The 16,577-nt window shown below is 36.2% G+C and overlaps 1 protein-coding gene across 4 annotated transcripts in view; it reads left to right on the top strand.

Moving 5' to 3' along the window:
- The window catches only part of EML5 (EMAP like 5), a 168,074-nt gene that overhangs the window by 89,532 nt on the left and 61,965 nt on the right, over positions 1-16,577 (top strand). For all 4 annotated transcript variants that reach the window (XR_015721849.1, XR_015721850.1, XM_087856166.1 and 1 more), the window contains exons 18-21: positions 1,645-1,847; positions 2,467-2,578; positions 4,100-4,227; positions 9,003-9,144. Coding sequence is in view for 2 of the 4 variants with exons in the window: in XM_087856166.1 (XP_087712292.1) it covers positions 1,645-1,847; positions 2,467-2,578; positions 4,100-4,227; positions 9,003-9,144 (585 nt within the window). In the remaining 2 variants the exon portion in view is untranslated. The remainder of the gene's footprint in view (positions 1-1,644; positions 1,848-2,466; positions 2,579-4,099; positions 4,228-9,002; positions 9,145-16,577) is intronic.

The raw sequence follows: 16,577 nt of genomic DNA, 5'->3' as shown, positions 1-16,577 counted from the left end.
AACCACAATAAAATTCAGTTGGTATTTCATGTCCCCCAGTCTGACAATACCAAGTGTTCCTGAAAGGTGGGAAGCAGGAACTCCTTCACTATTAATGGGAGTGTGAGTTGGTGTATCAACTTTGTAGAACAGTTTAGCAACAGATGATACCTTTCATCTATATGCTTTCCCTTTTGCACATACCCTGTGGTCATTCCTAGGCATTCCTAGAGAATCTCTTGCACTTGTTTAGAAGAGACCTTTACAGGAATGTTTACAGCAGCACTGTTTCAATAGCAATGCTTGGAGACAACTTAAGTGCCCATTAATAGGAAAATGAACAGACTGTTATGTTCACATAACGGAATGTTTATATAGTTATGAAAATGCATATTCTGGAAGTACAAATCAACATATATAAAATTCCATAATGGATTATTGGTGATAAAAGCAAGTTGCAAAGGAATGCGGTTGACCCTTGAACAACACAGGGAGTTAGGGCACTGACCCCCTGAACAGTCAAAAATCAACTTATAACTTTTTAAAAATATTTATATTTGAGAGAGAGCAAGAGAGCATGCACAAGCAGGGGAAGGGGCAGAGGAAGAGGGAGAAGCCGACTTCCCGCTGAGTAGGGAGCCAGCCCGATGTGGGCCTTGATCCCAGGACCCTGGGATCATGACCTGAGCTGAAGGCAGACGCGCAACCGAGTGAGCCACCCAGATACCCCAAAAATCTGCATAACTTTTTTAAAATTTAATTTATTTATTTGACAGAGAGAGGGCACACAAGCAGGGGAAATAGCAGAGGGAGAGGTAGAAGCAGGCTCCCGCTGAGCAGAGAGCCTGATGTGGAGCTCAATCCCAGGACCCTGGGATCATGATCTGAGCCGAAGGCAGACACTTAACCTCCTGAGCCACCCAAGCTCTACTGCATATAACTTTTGACTCCCCAAATACTTCTAATAGTCTACTGTTGACCCAAAGCCTTACCAATGACGTAAACAATTAACACATTTTGTAAGCTTATATGTATTATATAGTATAATCTTACAATAAAGTAAACTATAGCAAAGAAAATATTAAAATCATAAGGTAGAGAAAATACATTTATAGTACTGTATCTATTGAATAATGTGTAAAAATGGACTTGTGTGCAGTTCAAATCAATGTTCAGGGTCAACTGTACATATAGGATGGTATTTATAGGAAATCTTAAAACATGAAAAATATGACATATATTGCCTAAGAATTTACAAATAAGTAGTAAAAGGTATTAAAGAATGCGTGAAAGTAATCAATATCACATTCAGAATAGTAAGGGGTGAAGAAAGGAGATGGGATTGGTATCATGCTTTGGTTGTTTTAGTAATTTTGTGTAGGTTGAGAGGGGAATATATAAATTCAAATAAAATTTTCAAATTCAAAATAAAAATTTTGAAGAACAATCAAAAGTGCTGAGGATTGATCAAAACCAACTTAGTGTACGTGTTTTTATCCAAAGAGCTGTGGCCTAAAAGCTGCCATGGATATGGCTGTCCCAGCCAGGCAAGTCACTGATTGAGAGATCTGTATTTTTCTTTTAAAGTCTCCTTAGTGTTACTTGTCACTTTAGAATTTTATACATTTTAAAAGTGGTACGTCCGTGATACTTTTTATGAACCAGGAGGAGGACTGATTGGAAGAAAAGGCTATGTGGGCACACTGGGGAAAAATGACACGATGATGTGTGCAGTGTATGGATGGACGGAAGAGATGGCTTTTTCTGGAACATCCACAGGAGACGTGTGTATCTGGAGAGATGTCTTTCTTGTGAAAACGGTTAAAGCACATGATGGGCCAGTGTTCAGTATGCATGCATTGGAAAAAGTAAGTATTCTAAAGATACTTTTAAGTTAAACATAATTTGATCATGGATTGTAGAGCATTTTCACAAGTAAGGGAATATTGTCTTTCTGCTTAGTTGAGCCATCCATTAATAATCTGTGAACCAGCGTCTTCCTACATTCTTTTATTCCTCTTTCAAACTCCTGAACGTAGTGAAATGGGTCTGCTATTTAAAAAGAAAAGTTTAGCTTAATATTTATTAATCTCTTTGTATGTGTTAACAATTGTTTAAGTGCTTTATTATCATCAGATCTTGTGAAGTAACTACTGTCGTGATCCTCTGTTTTTGAAGGATGGGATTAAGAAATGTCCAAGAAAAAATATGTATCTTGCTGAAAGTGTTAGAGCTACCTTACGGTTGCAGATCACAAACCTTGTTCTTAAAGTTCTGTCCTAAACGTAGATTGTTTAGTGTCCCTGTAAATATTTTTGCAGATTCCGTGTTGAAATAGTAAAAAAAATTGATTCTTATGCTAATTTGTTCACAAGCTGTAACTTCTAGCTGTTAACGTTCTTTCCTCTAGAATTTTTCAACATAAGGAAGGTTATTATTTTTAAAAATACTTAGATCTTTATTAACTTGAAGCTTTTACTTTCAAAGGGCTTCGTAACTGGAGGAAAAGATGGTGTAGTAGCTCTTTGGGATGACTCCTTTGAAAGATGTCTCAAGACCTATGCTATAAAGAGAGCCGCGTTGGCACCAGGATCTAAAGGTGATTTGAGGGGTGCCTGGGTGGCTCAGTTGGTTAAGCATCTGCCTTCAGGTCAAGTCATGATCCCAAGATCCTGGGATCGTGCCCCACGTCAAGCTCTCTGCTCAGTGAGGAGTCTGCTTTTTCTTCTCCCTCTGCCTGCTGCTCTGCCTACTTATGCTCTCTCACTCTCTCTCTGTCAAATAAATACAATGTTTAAAAAAATAATAAGAAAATAAAGGTGATTCGAGATTTAATTTCCTTTGTAGGATAAAAGATTAATTGTTCATTAACATGTGTGGTCACTGAGGTGGAGCACATGGAATACATTTTTCCTTCTTTACTAGATAGGCATCAGAATTTAATGGGAGAAGCCATTTAATGGGAGAAGCTCCAAACTAGAGCCACAATCCTTGCTGTCCTTTCAAAAATCTATTTAATATAGATGGTAAAATATTAACCAAGTACAAGATTATTCATGGTAATTTTGATCATTTTTGATGTTTCAAAGAAAATTGCCACATGAGCATCACACTTACCACCAGTCAAGAATTTGTTTTTAAGCTTGGCATTTTGTTTCACATTCATGTTTTGTTGACCTTGCCTATTTATCCTTGCGTGCCCTTCCTTTTGCCCTTTCTCAGTTTATTAAGGCACTACATCACACTCTCTCTGACCTCCAGGCCTTTATGTATGCTATTACTTTGCCTAGAATTTGCCCTTTCTCCTCCTTCCTGCCTCCTCCAATTACCTGACCTCAGAGGCATATTTTTCACATCTCAATAGGGTGATTTCTTCCACTTCCATCGCCCCTCCACCCCCTCAAAAAAGGGAAAATTCCCTTACAATTGCCCCTGTTTCAATACACTCCTCACAGAGGATCTGTTTTCTTCACTGTATACTCTATAAGGGCAGAAGCTGGCTGTTATGTTTACCAGTTATATCTCTGAAGCCTTCCTAGGACACAGTACACATAAATGAATCAATCTTAAGTTGAATTGAATTAAAATTACTACCAGAATATAGTAGGTGCTCTAAGAAGTTAAGGAGGTGAATGAGGAGGGGCAAATATAAGAGGAAAAGAGACAGTCATCAGAATAATAGTAAAAGAGGTGCCTGGATGGCTCAGTCGTTAAGCGTCTGCCTTCAGCTCAGGGCGTGATCCCAGGGTCCTGGGATCAAGCCCCTCATTGGGCTCCCTGCTCTGCTGGGATCCTGCTTCTTCCTTTCCCACTCCCCTTGCTTATGTTCCCTCTCTGCTGGCTGTCTCTCCCTGTCAAATAAATAAATAAAATTAAAAAAAAAAAAGAAAGTAGTAAAGGATCTAGGATGATAGAGAATTATAGTATGAGGTGATTCTTTTGAGATTAATAAATTGAGTGGTTTGGGAAAATGCAGTGCACTTATTAGAATACTTAAAATACAGGGAAAAGCAACCTTGTAATGTGATTTTCATTGTCAAAATTGCATTGTTGGCAATATATACACCTTTGTATTCTAGTAACCTTATACCTAGAAGAACATCTCCATTTAACATTTCAGGTCTTCTCTTGGAAGATAATCCATCTATACGTGCCATATCATTAGGACATGGTCATATTTTAGTTGGCACAAAGAACGGTGAAATACTTGAAGTGGATAAAAGTGGCCCAATAACACTTCTGGTCCAGGTAATTTGAAAAATTAATATACTTTTTTTCTCTATGCAATTGATTCAATACCTAAGAGCCAAAAGTTAACAGTAGTGAAAATAAATTAATTAGGGAAATATTTGATAACATATAGCAAAAAAATTTAACTTAGTTATAGCTAAATGAGTAGATACCAGTAAATAAATATGCATATTATCATGTGGAGTAACTGCCAATATTTTAAGTAATCTCTTATCATAAAACAAGAAACCAATGAAAAGTAAAAACAGTTATAAGTAATTTAACCAAGTCAATTTATTTCATATGTATTTTTATTTCTTTGAAGTATATTTGTTGAACCTCAGGCAGTTGTTTTTCTTTGAAAGTCTTTATTTTCATTATTAAGTTTCTAATTTAAAAAATGAAAGTATGCTAAAATTTTATTGCTGAAAACATTTGTCAGTGAAATGTTAATAAAAATCTAGCAATGTAAACATTTGTATGGTAGAAATATAAAATGAAAGAGCAGGGAACAGCTGATCCTTAACATTTTTATCAGGAATGCTGTATTAATTTTTTAGTTGCACATTTCCTATATGTACTGTTTTTCTGGAAGTAAACAAATCAATACTATAAAACACAGCAAATGAGGTAGAGTCTACCCTATTAAAAATTGTCCTCCTACAGCTCTATATAGTAATACCAATTTTGAGTTTACCGTTTATTCTGAAAAAGAATTATATTCTTTCTTATTATAGACTTATTTCTTCTCCAACCCCGCTTCCCCCCCCACCTCACTTCTGTTAAAACACCACAGAGCACACATAGAGGAGAACACTGCACATGCTTTAATGTTAATATAAAATCCTGATGTGCCAAGGAGAATTTATGAGCAAATAACGAAATGTTTTATATTAAATTTATGTCAAACTTTGGTGTCTTACTCTTTAACTTCAGTCACATTATATTCCTTTGAAGTAAAAAGATGATGGAATCACAGTGTTTAACGTGTTTTTGATCTCTTAGAAAATATTAGCACAAGTACACTTGTACAGATGAATCCATGGACAGAACTTTTCAAAAACACAATTTTATAATTGTAAGAAAAGGTTTGAAGTGATAAATGACATCCCATTTTTTTTAATATTTATTATAGTGCATAAGATTTTAAATATCTACTGTCTCCTAAACATCAGAAACAAGACAAGGATACCATGTCTCACCATTATCATCCAACATTGTGTGTGAGGTCTTAGCCAATCTAGAAAAACAAAACAATATAAAATGTAAGTGTTGGAAACAAATGGATAAGACTGTCAGTATTTGCAGATGTTATAACCATATACGTTGGGTATTCAAGAGAATAAACTGAAAAAGTATTAGAACTAATTAGGGAGTCCTGTGAAGTGAGATTCAAAATCAACATGTAAAAATCAACAGGATTTCTTCAAATCAGCAATAACCAGTTAGAAAATATGATACAAAAATGGTACTCACAAAGGAAACTATACAATAACCAAGAAAAAATACTCAAGATCAAGATATTTAAGAAAACTATAGTTTTACTTAAGACCTAAAACGTCTAAATAACATACGAATTCAGTATGATCATAAACTAAATCAAAATGAGATTTTTCAGAAATTCTGAGAAGAGTTCTTAAAAATCACCTAGAAGAAAAAAATACCCAAAAGTAGTCCAAAAATTTTTGAGAAACTCCATGCAAGAAATAAGATAATATAAAACTATAATAATTAAAAGTGTAGAGATATACAGGGAAATGCAAGTCAAAACCACAATGAGGTAGATATCATCTCCTACCTGTCAGAATGGCTAAAATAAAAAACAAACAACAAGCATTGGCAAGGATGTGGATAAAAAGGAACACTCATGCACTGCTGGTGGGAATGCAAACTGGGACAGCCACTCTGGAAAATAGCATGAAGGTTCCTCAAAAAATTAAAACTAGAACTACCCTGTGATTCATAATCACACTATAGGGTATTTACCTAAAGAATGCGAAAACTAATTTGAAGGGGTACATGCACCCTATGTTTAGTGCAGCATTATTTACAGTATCCAAAATTATGGAAGCAACCAAAGTGTCCATCAATAGATGAGTGTATAAAAAAAGGTGTGGTGTGTGCATATATGTATGTATGTATGTGTATACATACACACACAAACACACTCACACAATGGAATATTATTCAGCCATAACAAAGAATGGAATCTTGCCATTTGCAAGATGGCGACATGAATAGAGCTAGAGAGTATAATGCTAAGCAAAATAAACCAATTAGAGAAAGACAAATACCACCTGATTTCACTCATGTGTAGAATTTAAGAAACAAAACAAGTGAACAAGGGGAAGAAAAGACCAAAAACAGACCCTTAACTATAGAGAACAAACTGATGGTTACCAGAGGGCAGGTGGTTGGATGGGTGGAATAGATGAAGGGGATTAAGAGTACACTTATCTTGTGAGCACTGAGTAATATATGGAACTGTTGAATCACTCTATTGTACACCTGAAACTAACACCATATGATTATCTACACTGGAATTTAAGTGTGTAGTTGTATGTACACAACAGAAGTACATTCATATGTATAAAAAAACCAACGATATACAGCAGTCTTTGTAGCAGTAATCTATGGATCAGTTTGGGGAGTAGCGTTTCTTAACAATATTAAATTATATCCATTTTTTTAGATCTTCTTTAACTTTTTTCAGTAATTTTATAGTTTTCAGTATACAGATCTCACAGTTATTTTTAAATAACAGACCTCATTTATTCTAATAGTTTTTTAGTGGATTTTTTAGATTTTCTCTATATGAGATCATATGAGCTACAAATATAGTTTTACTATTCCCTTTCCAATCAGGATGCCTGTTATTTCTTTTTTTTTTTTTTTTGCCTAATTAACCTGGCAGGAATCTTCAGTACAATGTGGAACAGAAATAGAGCATCCTCGTTTCTAATTTTAGGGAGAAAGCATCCAATATTTTACCATTATGTTTAAGTAATCTCTGTACCCAACGTGGGGCTTGAATTCACAACCCCTTACCATTAAGTTTAATACTAACTGTGGATTTTTCAGAGATGCCTTTTATCAGATTGAAGAATTACTCTTCTGTTCCTAGTTTGATGCAAGTTTTTATCAATGAAAGATTATGTCCTTTGTCAAATGCTTTTTCTTTGTCTATTGAGAGATGATCGTGCGGTTTTCATTTTATTCTATTGATAAGGTGTATTACATTAATTGTTTTTCACCTTTTAAACCAACCTTGCATTCCTGGGATAAACCCCACTTGGTTGTGGTGTGTAATTGTTCTTGTCTGTGTTGGAATCAATTTGCTATCTTTGAGGATTTTAGCATCCACATACTGTATATAATGGATAATTGGTCTATAGTTTCCTTGTGATGTCTGTCTGGTTTTGGTATCAGGCTCATCTTGGCTCCATAAAATGATTTGGGAAGTGTTCTCTCCTCTTCGATAGTCTTTTTCCCTGACCACACCCAGTTGCTAAATCCATTAAATTGCTGGCTGATTGCAGTGCTGTTTTCAGCATTTACCCCAGAGCATAAATTGCTACACAGATTAAACTAATCAAATTCGGGCTCCCTAAAAGGGACACCCATTCCCTAGATTCGTTTTTGAGATTTATTCTGACTTGAAGCAGTCTTCTCCCAGGTTATCTCTGAGATTACCCTGGTTCTGTTGGACAAACTCACTGGCCTTCAGTTTAGCTCATATATCTAGTAAGTACCAGTTACCCCCCAATTACCTTTCATACCTTCATTGTTTTCAAGAGCATCTTTAGACTTGAACTTTTCTACATTGTGTAATAAAGAAAATCATTTCCTTTGAGAAGAGATTAGGAGATGTTTTATGGCTTCTTCCTCCACGCACAGTCTCTGGAGTTGAGGGTGAGGACAGTGGAGTGCTCCTTTCTGAGTGTCCCTTGCTTTAGAAGCTGAGTGCTCAGTTTAGGGTGGGGATAGTAGGGAACAGTAGCCTTAGGTCTTCTTGGGTTGATATTAAAGCCCCAGTATTGTTAGTGGCATGATCCCCAGTATAGACCCTCCATCTCAGAATAGGAGGTGGGCAGAAGGGAATTCCCACCCGTGTGCAGTGCTCATCAAGGATTTAGCCTCTAGCAAGTAACTGGGGGCAGGAGGAGAAATGCCACTCACCTGTGCCTTCTGGGAAGTTGGCCCATTGGATTAGCGGGGAGGGAGAGAGAGTGCTCATATCCTGTGTTCTTGGTTATATCAGGCTAGTGTGGAATTTTCAAGTCAGTGAGTTGGAAAGAGGGAGGAAAGGAGTAGGTCTCAGTTCAAATACTGCAAAACAACCATTGTTCTTACCAGATTTTAGTAGAGTTTTTGAGTAAATGTTTCTTTTGTCATAACTCCTTGGAACCATTTCCAGAGACCTTAAATTTTTTTTAAATTAATTTCATCCGTTTCACTGGGGAGCAGGTCTGCAGTGCTCCTTATTCTCTCATGCAGGAAGTTTTTCCTGTATGGCAATTTTTAACATTCTAAGGCAGCCAGTTCCTATTCTCTCCACTCAGTGAAATTTTAGGATTTTAAACTGATTTTGATACTAACTTGATTGTATTGTAATTGTGAAGATAAAATTGTTATAAAAGCATTTTAAGGTCTATTCCAAAGAGAAAGAGAAAAGCTTTATTAGATTATTATTCATTATCCTATCATTATATATTATCAGTTGTTGTTTGTAGTTTTCTTCTAAATACACATATATTAAGGTTAAATTGATCTTAACTGTGTTCTCTTTGTAGGGACACATGGAAGGAGAGGTGTGGGGTTTGGCTACACATCCTTATCTGCCCATCTGTGCTACTGTAAGTGATGATAAAACCTTAAGAATATGGGATCTCTCTCCTAGTCATTGTATGTTGGCTGTCCGGAAACTGAAAAAGGGTAAGAGGCTCTCAGGTTTGAACATAGATTAAGTTGTCACAGTTTTCTAACCCTCACAAATGTAAGAAAGTAATAGTAGGTATATAAAAAAGACTTTATTTGTTCCGTGTGCACCTGCTCATGATGCTATATAAAGAAAATTATACCCAGTCTTTGCTTTATGGGACCTCCTATGATCACATCTATCCTGAGCCAGTTTGCAATGTTATGTTGGAAGGAAAAAATACAGGAAGAAAACAGAAGCTAAATTTTCCACCCTTTGTGACTATGAAATATATGTAATTCGTAGTCAGAAACTAAGAAAGAAGGCTTTAATTTAAAAAGGGTAGCAGAATTGAATGGCGGACATTTTAGGGTGAAACAGAACTGAGCACATTTGTAGGAGTCCTATGAAGCTAGCCTATCAGTATAGAGAGATAAGGGGTTCCATTTTTGGAGCAAGGCAGATATTATTAACCTAGGGCAAATGAGGATGTACAGATAACTTCAAATTTCTTAGTGAAGCGGTAGGGAATGTTACTTTATAGCATGGAGGCATTGAAGGAAGATCTCTTGTTGAAAAGGTCGGAAATTGTGACTAAGAAATGAGAGAATCAGCAGATGAAGGAAAGGATTGTCAGGCCATAATAACGGCCTGACAATAATCAAGTCGAACTTAGGTAACATGAATTTGTAATTCAGTTAATTTATTTTTATTTCCATCTATTGACTTAAAAGTCTATTCTCTTCTTCTAGTGTTACTGTATTTAATATTTGTACTTAGCTAAAATTAATCACAATCTCTAGAATAATTGAACCCCAGTCACTGCCCCTTCTCTTTTTTTTTTTTTTTTTTTGAGCTCTGGATGTCCAGCATTTTCATACTTTGGTGGTTTTTTTCTCCCTGAGAACTAGAGAGAATTACCAAATATTATTTTAGTCGTTCTGTTTTGGACTTTCCCCATGAAGGTTTACAGTAAGGTCACAAAACCACAGTCACACCTTTTTGTCTAACACAGGAAATCACAGTACCAAATATTCTTTTCTTCACAAGGCCATAGTAAGTCCTTAGCAGTCAAATTTGGAACATACTTGCCTTTACTACCCCTCAGATTTTCTTTCTTTTTTAAATTGAGGTATAACTGACATACAGCATATTGGTTTCAGGTGTACAACATAATGATCCAATATTTGTATGTATTGGGAAGTGATCACTACAATAAATCTAGTTAACATCCATTGCATACATAGTTACAAAATGTTTTCTTTTTATGATAACTTTTAAGAGCTCCTCTTTTAACAACTTTCAAATACACAATACGGTATTATTAACTATAGTCATCATGATGTACATTATATCCCCATGACTTACTGATTTTATAGCTGGAAGTCTGTACCTTTTTGACCCCCTCACCCACTTTGCCCACCTGCCAGTAGCAACCACCAATCTGTTCTTTGTATCTATGAGCTTGTTTTTTTGTGTGTTTTGTTTTCGTTTTTTATTTTTTATTTATTTTTTTAAAAGATTTATTTGAGAGACAGTGAGCGAGAGAGAGAGAGAAAGAGAGAGCACAAGCTGGAGGAGGGGCAGAGGGAGAGGGAGAAGCAGGCTTCCCACTGAGCAGAAAACCTGATATGGGGCTCCATCCCAGGACCCTGGGATCATGACCTGAGCTGAAGGCAGTTGCTTAACCTACTGAGCCACCCAGGCGCCCCTGCTTTTTAGATTCTACATATAAGTCAGATGGTATGGTATTTGGCAAGTTGTCATTCATTTTTATGGTTGAATAATATTTCATTGTGTGTGTATGTTTACACACCATTTTCTTTATCCATTCTTCCATCATTGGGCACTTAGGTTGTTTCTGTATCTTGATTATTGTAAATAATGCTGCAGTAAACATGGGGGTACATATATCTTTTTTTGAAGCAGTGTTTTCATTTTCTTCAGCTATTACCCAGGAGTGGAGTTGCTGCATCATATGGTGGTTCTATCTTTAATTTTTGAGAATTTGGTTTTTTTTAACCCCTCTTCAATTGGATGTTATTATTATTTAATGCAGTCAGTGTTTACGTAGGTCTATCTATGCTTATACATTTCTTTGTTCAAATTTTCTTCTTGTATCTCATTTTTTCTTTTATCATTTTTTTCTAAAATATAGTCCTACAGCTTCTTTAATAAAGACTTCTTTGTCTGAACCAGTGGTATTCCAAGTATAGGGTGGTGAGAGTGGTCTGTTACAGCAGCAAGAGTATTTTATCACTGACATTGTAATTTTTTTTCTTAAAGATTGATTTATTTATTTTGATAGAGAAAAAGTGTGTGCATTTACACAAGCAGGCGGAGAGGGAGAGAGAATCCTCAAGCAGACTCCCTGCTGAGCACAGAGCCTGATATGGGGCTCCATCCTAGGAGCCTGAAATCATGACCTGAGCAGAAACCAGAAGCAGGTCACTTAACCGACTGAGCCACCCCAGGACCCCTGACATTGCAATTCTCAAAAAGCAAACTATTTTTTTTTTAGTTGATGTATCATTCACACACAATGTTACATTAGTTGCACGTGTACAGCATAGCAATTCAACTTCTGTATACATTATGCTGTACTCACTACAGTGTAGCTACCACCTGTCATTATGCAACACTGTTACAGTACTAATGAGTATATTCCATATGCTTTCATCCCTGTGACTTATTCATTCCATAACTGGAAGCTTGTACCTCCCACTCTCCTTAAAAAGCAAACTGATTTTTATTCAGCTTTATTATTATTGTTTTAAAATTTGGTAGGTGGTGTTTTGCCACTCTGGATGAATTATTACCACCTCCCTCCCTGCCTTTGGTATACTATTACTGTGATTATGTTTTTATTTTTTTACTCTCATTCTTTAATGCTAATTTAATGGCTTCTGGAGTTCTGATTGAGGGTTATTATTCCCCTCATTTCCATTGTTCTCTTATTTTGTAGTTCTGTAGTTTAATAACATTATGCATGTATGTGCTTCATTTTTTACTTATTCTCTTTAGGATTTGTTGTGCTTCCTGAATTTGTGGATTTATGTCTTGTATCAGAGCTGAAAAATTATCTTCCAATATTATTGGCTGCTCCTAGGAATAGAATTTTGTATTAGGGGGGCGCCTGGGTGGCACAGCGGTTAAGCATCTGCCTTCGGCTCAGGGCATGATCCCAGCATTATGGGATCGAGCCCCACATCAGGCTCCTCTGCTATGAGCCTGCTTCTTCCTCTCCCACTCCCCCTGCTTGTGTTCCCTCTCTCGCTGGCTGTCTCTATCTCTGTCAAATAAATAAATAAAATCTTAAAAAAAAAAAAAAAGAATTTTGTATTAGGTTGTGGAGAAAAGACATAATTCTGTGTGTTTCTTTTTAAATATTCTTCACTTTTATTTTTGTCACCATTGAGTCAAAAGGGAAATAGGTGAGGGGAACCCACTTGTACAGTTGGTGGGAATGCAAACTGTTGGAGCCACTGTGGAAAGCAGTATGGAGGTTCCTCAGAAAGTTAACAATAGAACTGCTCTATAACCCAGCAATTGCACTACTAGGTATTCAGGCAAAGAATACAAAAACCCTAATTCAAAGGGATACCTGCACCCCAAAGTTTATAGCAGCATTATCAACAATGGCCAAATTATAGCTGAAGTGTCTATAATTCATATGCACTATGAATGAATAAAGATGATGTGATATATATATATAATGGAATGTTACTCAGCCATAGGAATGTTACTCAGCCATAGGTAAAAAGAATGAAATCTTGCCATCTGCAACAACATGGGTGGAGCTTAGGGTGTATTATGCTAAGTGAAATAAGTCAGTCAGAAAGATAAATATATGATTGCACTCACATGTGGAATTTAAGAAACAAATGAGCAAAGGGAAATAGAGGCAAACCAAGAAACAGCGTTTAACTATAGAGAACAAACTGATGGAGGACGAGGATCCAGAATGGAGGTGGGTGGGGGAACGGGTTAAATAGGTGATAGGGATTAAGGAGTGCGCTTGTGATGAGCACTGGGTGTTATATGTAGGTGTTGAATCACTATATTGTACATCCGAAACTACTATAACCCTGTTAACTGAAATTTAAATAAAAACCTTAAAAAAAAGGAAAATAGGTAGATTTTCTTAACTTCGAAGGGTTATGTGTGGTTTTACACTGGTTAATTACAAAATTACTGAAGTCCTAATGGTTTAAATATTATGAAATAATATGATGAAATATTATCTCCTTCAAACATTCAGTAAACAAATACTATTATCTTCAGCAAATGAATATACAAATATTACGATGCTGAGGCTTAACATTTTATAAAAGTAAGTCATTATCAGGGCACCCGGCTGGCTTAGTTAAGCATCCGACTCTTGATTTCAGCTCAGATCATGATCTCAGGGTCCTGGGATTGAGCCCCGTGTCAGGCTTCATGCTCAGTGGGGAGTCTACTTAAGGATGCTCTCTCCTCTTCTCCCAGCCCCTCCCCCTGCTTGCTCGCTCTCTCTCTCTCTCTAAAATAAATAAATCTTTAAAAAAAAAGTCATTATAGTTAATGTAGATTATCATATGAGAATTTTGCCAAACAAATAATTTCATTTTATGGTAACAAGTTATAGAATAACCAGAAGTATAAATATGTAACATGAACTAATGTCTATAATGTTGATGTCTATAAAGTATTTTCTAAATATTGCTAACTTTTCACACTTTTCTGTGTAATGATGTATTAAAAGTTTCTGTTAGAAACTTGTACTCCCTGGCTTTAGCTTTTAATTGTAATCAAACCCCCAATTTTTTCTCCCCACCCCTCCCCCAGCTCTAGTAACCACCAATCTATTCTCTGTATCTACAAGCTTGGGTTTTTGTTTTGTTTTAGGTTCCACATATAGAAGAGATCATATAGTATTTATCTGACTCTGTCTGACTTATTTCACTTAGCTGATACCCTTGAGGTTCATCCGTGTTATCAGAAATGGAGGGGTGCCTGGGTGGCACAGCGGTTAAGCATCTGCCTTCGGCTCAGGGCGTGATCCCAGCGTTATGGGATCGAGCCCCACATCAGGCTCTTCTGCTATGGGCCTGCTTCTTCCTCTCCCACTCCCCCTGCTTGTGTTCCCTCTCTCGCTGGCTGTCTCTATCTCTATCAAATAAATAAATAAAATCTTTAAAAAAAAAAAAAAGAAATGGAAAGATTTCTTTTTTTTTATGGCTGAATTAAATTGCATTGTATACCATAATTTCTTTATCCATTTGTCCATCAATGGACACTTAGGTTATTCCACATCCTTGTTATTGAAAATAATGCAGCCATGAACATGGGAATGCATATATCCTTTCAAATTATTGTTTTCATTTTTTTCAGATAAATACCCAGGAATGGAATTGCTGGATTATATGGTAGTTCTATTTTTAATTTTTGGGGGAACATCCATACTGTTTTTTGTACTGGCTGCACCAGTTTACATTCCCACAGCAGTGCATGAGGGTTCTATTTTCCCCACATCCTAGCCAACGCTTGTTATTTTTTGTCTTTTTGATAATAACCATTCTAATAGGTATGAGGTATATCTTACTGTAGTTTTGATTTGTGTTTCCCAGATGATTAATGATGTCAAGCATTTTTTCATGTACCTGTTGGCCGTCTGTATGTCTTCTTTGGACATATATCTATTCAGATCTTCTGCCCATTTTTTAATTGGGTTGTTTTTTCACTATTTAGTTATCAGAGTTCTTATATATTTTGAATAATAGCCCCTAATCAGATACATGATTTGCAGGTATTTTCTCCCATTCAGTAGGCTGCCTTTTCATTGATTTCCTTTGCTGTGCAGAAACTTTTTAGCTTGATGTAGTCCCACTTGTTCATTTTTGCTTTTGTTCTGTTTGATTTTGGTGTTAGGTTTTTAAAAAATCAGCAAGACCTATGTCAAGAAGCATATTACTGCCTGTGTTTTCTTCTAGGAGTCTTACGGTTTCAGGTCTTACATTTCTTTTAGGTTAATTTTTATGAGTGGTGTAAGATAGTGGTCCAGTTTCATTCTTTTGCATGTGGCTGTCCAGTTTTCCTAACACCATTTATTGAAGAGATCATCATTTCTCCATTGTATATTCCTGGCTTCTTTGTCTTAAATTATTTGACCATATATGCATGGGTTTATTTCTGGGCTTTGTATTCATTTCCATTGATCTATGTGTCTGTTTCTATGCCAATACCATACTGTTTTAATTACTGCAGCTTTATAATATGGTTTGAAATCAGGGATCGTGATGCTTCTGGCTTTGTTCTTTCTCAGAAATTGCTTTGGCTACTCAGGGTCTGTTGTGGTTCCATACAAATTTTAGGAGTGTTCTATTTCTGTGAAAAATAGCACTGGAATTTTTTGAGTAGACTCCGTGCCCAGCATGGTGCTTGAACTCACTACCCTGAGATTAAGAGTCACATCCTCTATTAACTGAGCCAGCCACGCACCTCAATACCATTGGAATTTTAATAGGGATTTCATTGAATCTCTATTTTGCTGTGGGTGATATGGACATTTAACAATATTAATTCTTCCAGTCTGTGAGCACAGAGTTTCTTTTCATTTATTTTGTTGTCTTTAATTTCTTTCATTAATGTCTTAATAGGTTTCAATATATAGGTCTTTTATCTCCCTGGTTAATTTTATTCCTAAATTGTTGTTTTTTAAATACAATTATAAATGGGATTGTTTTCTTAACTTTTCTTACTCATAGTTTGTTATTATTATAAAGAAATGCAACAGATTTTTGTGCATTGATTTTGTACTCTGCAGTTTTACTGAATTTTATTCTAACAGTTTTTGATGGAGTCATAGGGTTTTCTATATATGATGTGTCATCTGCAAATAATGACAGCTTTACTTCCTTTCTAATTTGGACGACTTTTCTTTTTCTTCTCCCCCCGACCCTGCCCCACTGCTTTGGCTAGGACTTCTAACACGGTGTTGAATAAAAATGGCAGGAGTAGACGTCCTTTCCTTGTTCTGATTTTAGATGAAAACATTTCAGCCTTTCACCTTTGAGTATGATGTTAGCTATGGGCTTGTCATATGTGGCCTTTATTATGTCGAGGTAGCCTCTTTCTATATCCACTGTGTTGAGAGTTTTTATTAAGAACAGATGTTTATTTTTATCAAGTGCGTTTTCTGCATCTAATGAGATGATCATGATTTTTATCCCCCCCCCTTTTTTTAAAGAAAGAGAGTGGGGGGGGCAGAAGGAGAGGGAGAGAGAATCTTAAATAGGCTCCATATTGAGCTTGGAGCCTGCCATGGGGATCGACCTCACAACCCAGAGATCATGACCTGAGCTGAAATAAAAAGTTGGATGGCTAACCGACTGAGCTATCCAGGCACCCCTGTCCTTTATTTTGCTAATGGTAGTGTATCACATTGACTGATGTGTATATGTTGAACCAT

Source organism: Ursus americanus, chromosome 26 (genome assembly GCF_024610735.1).
Source record: "Ursus americanus isolate L20-20 chromosome 26, mUrsAme1.1.p, whole genome shotgun sequence".
In the NCBI taxonomy this organism is placed as follows: domain Eukaryota; kingdom Metazoa; phylum Chordata; class Mammalia; order Carnivora; family Ursidae; genus Ursus; species Ursus americanus.
Note: the sequence above shows the minus strand (reverse complement) of the source record. Positions and strands in the feature narration are given on the sequence as shown.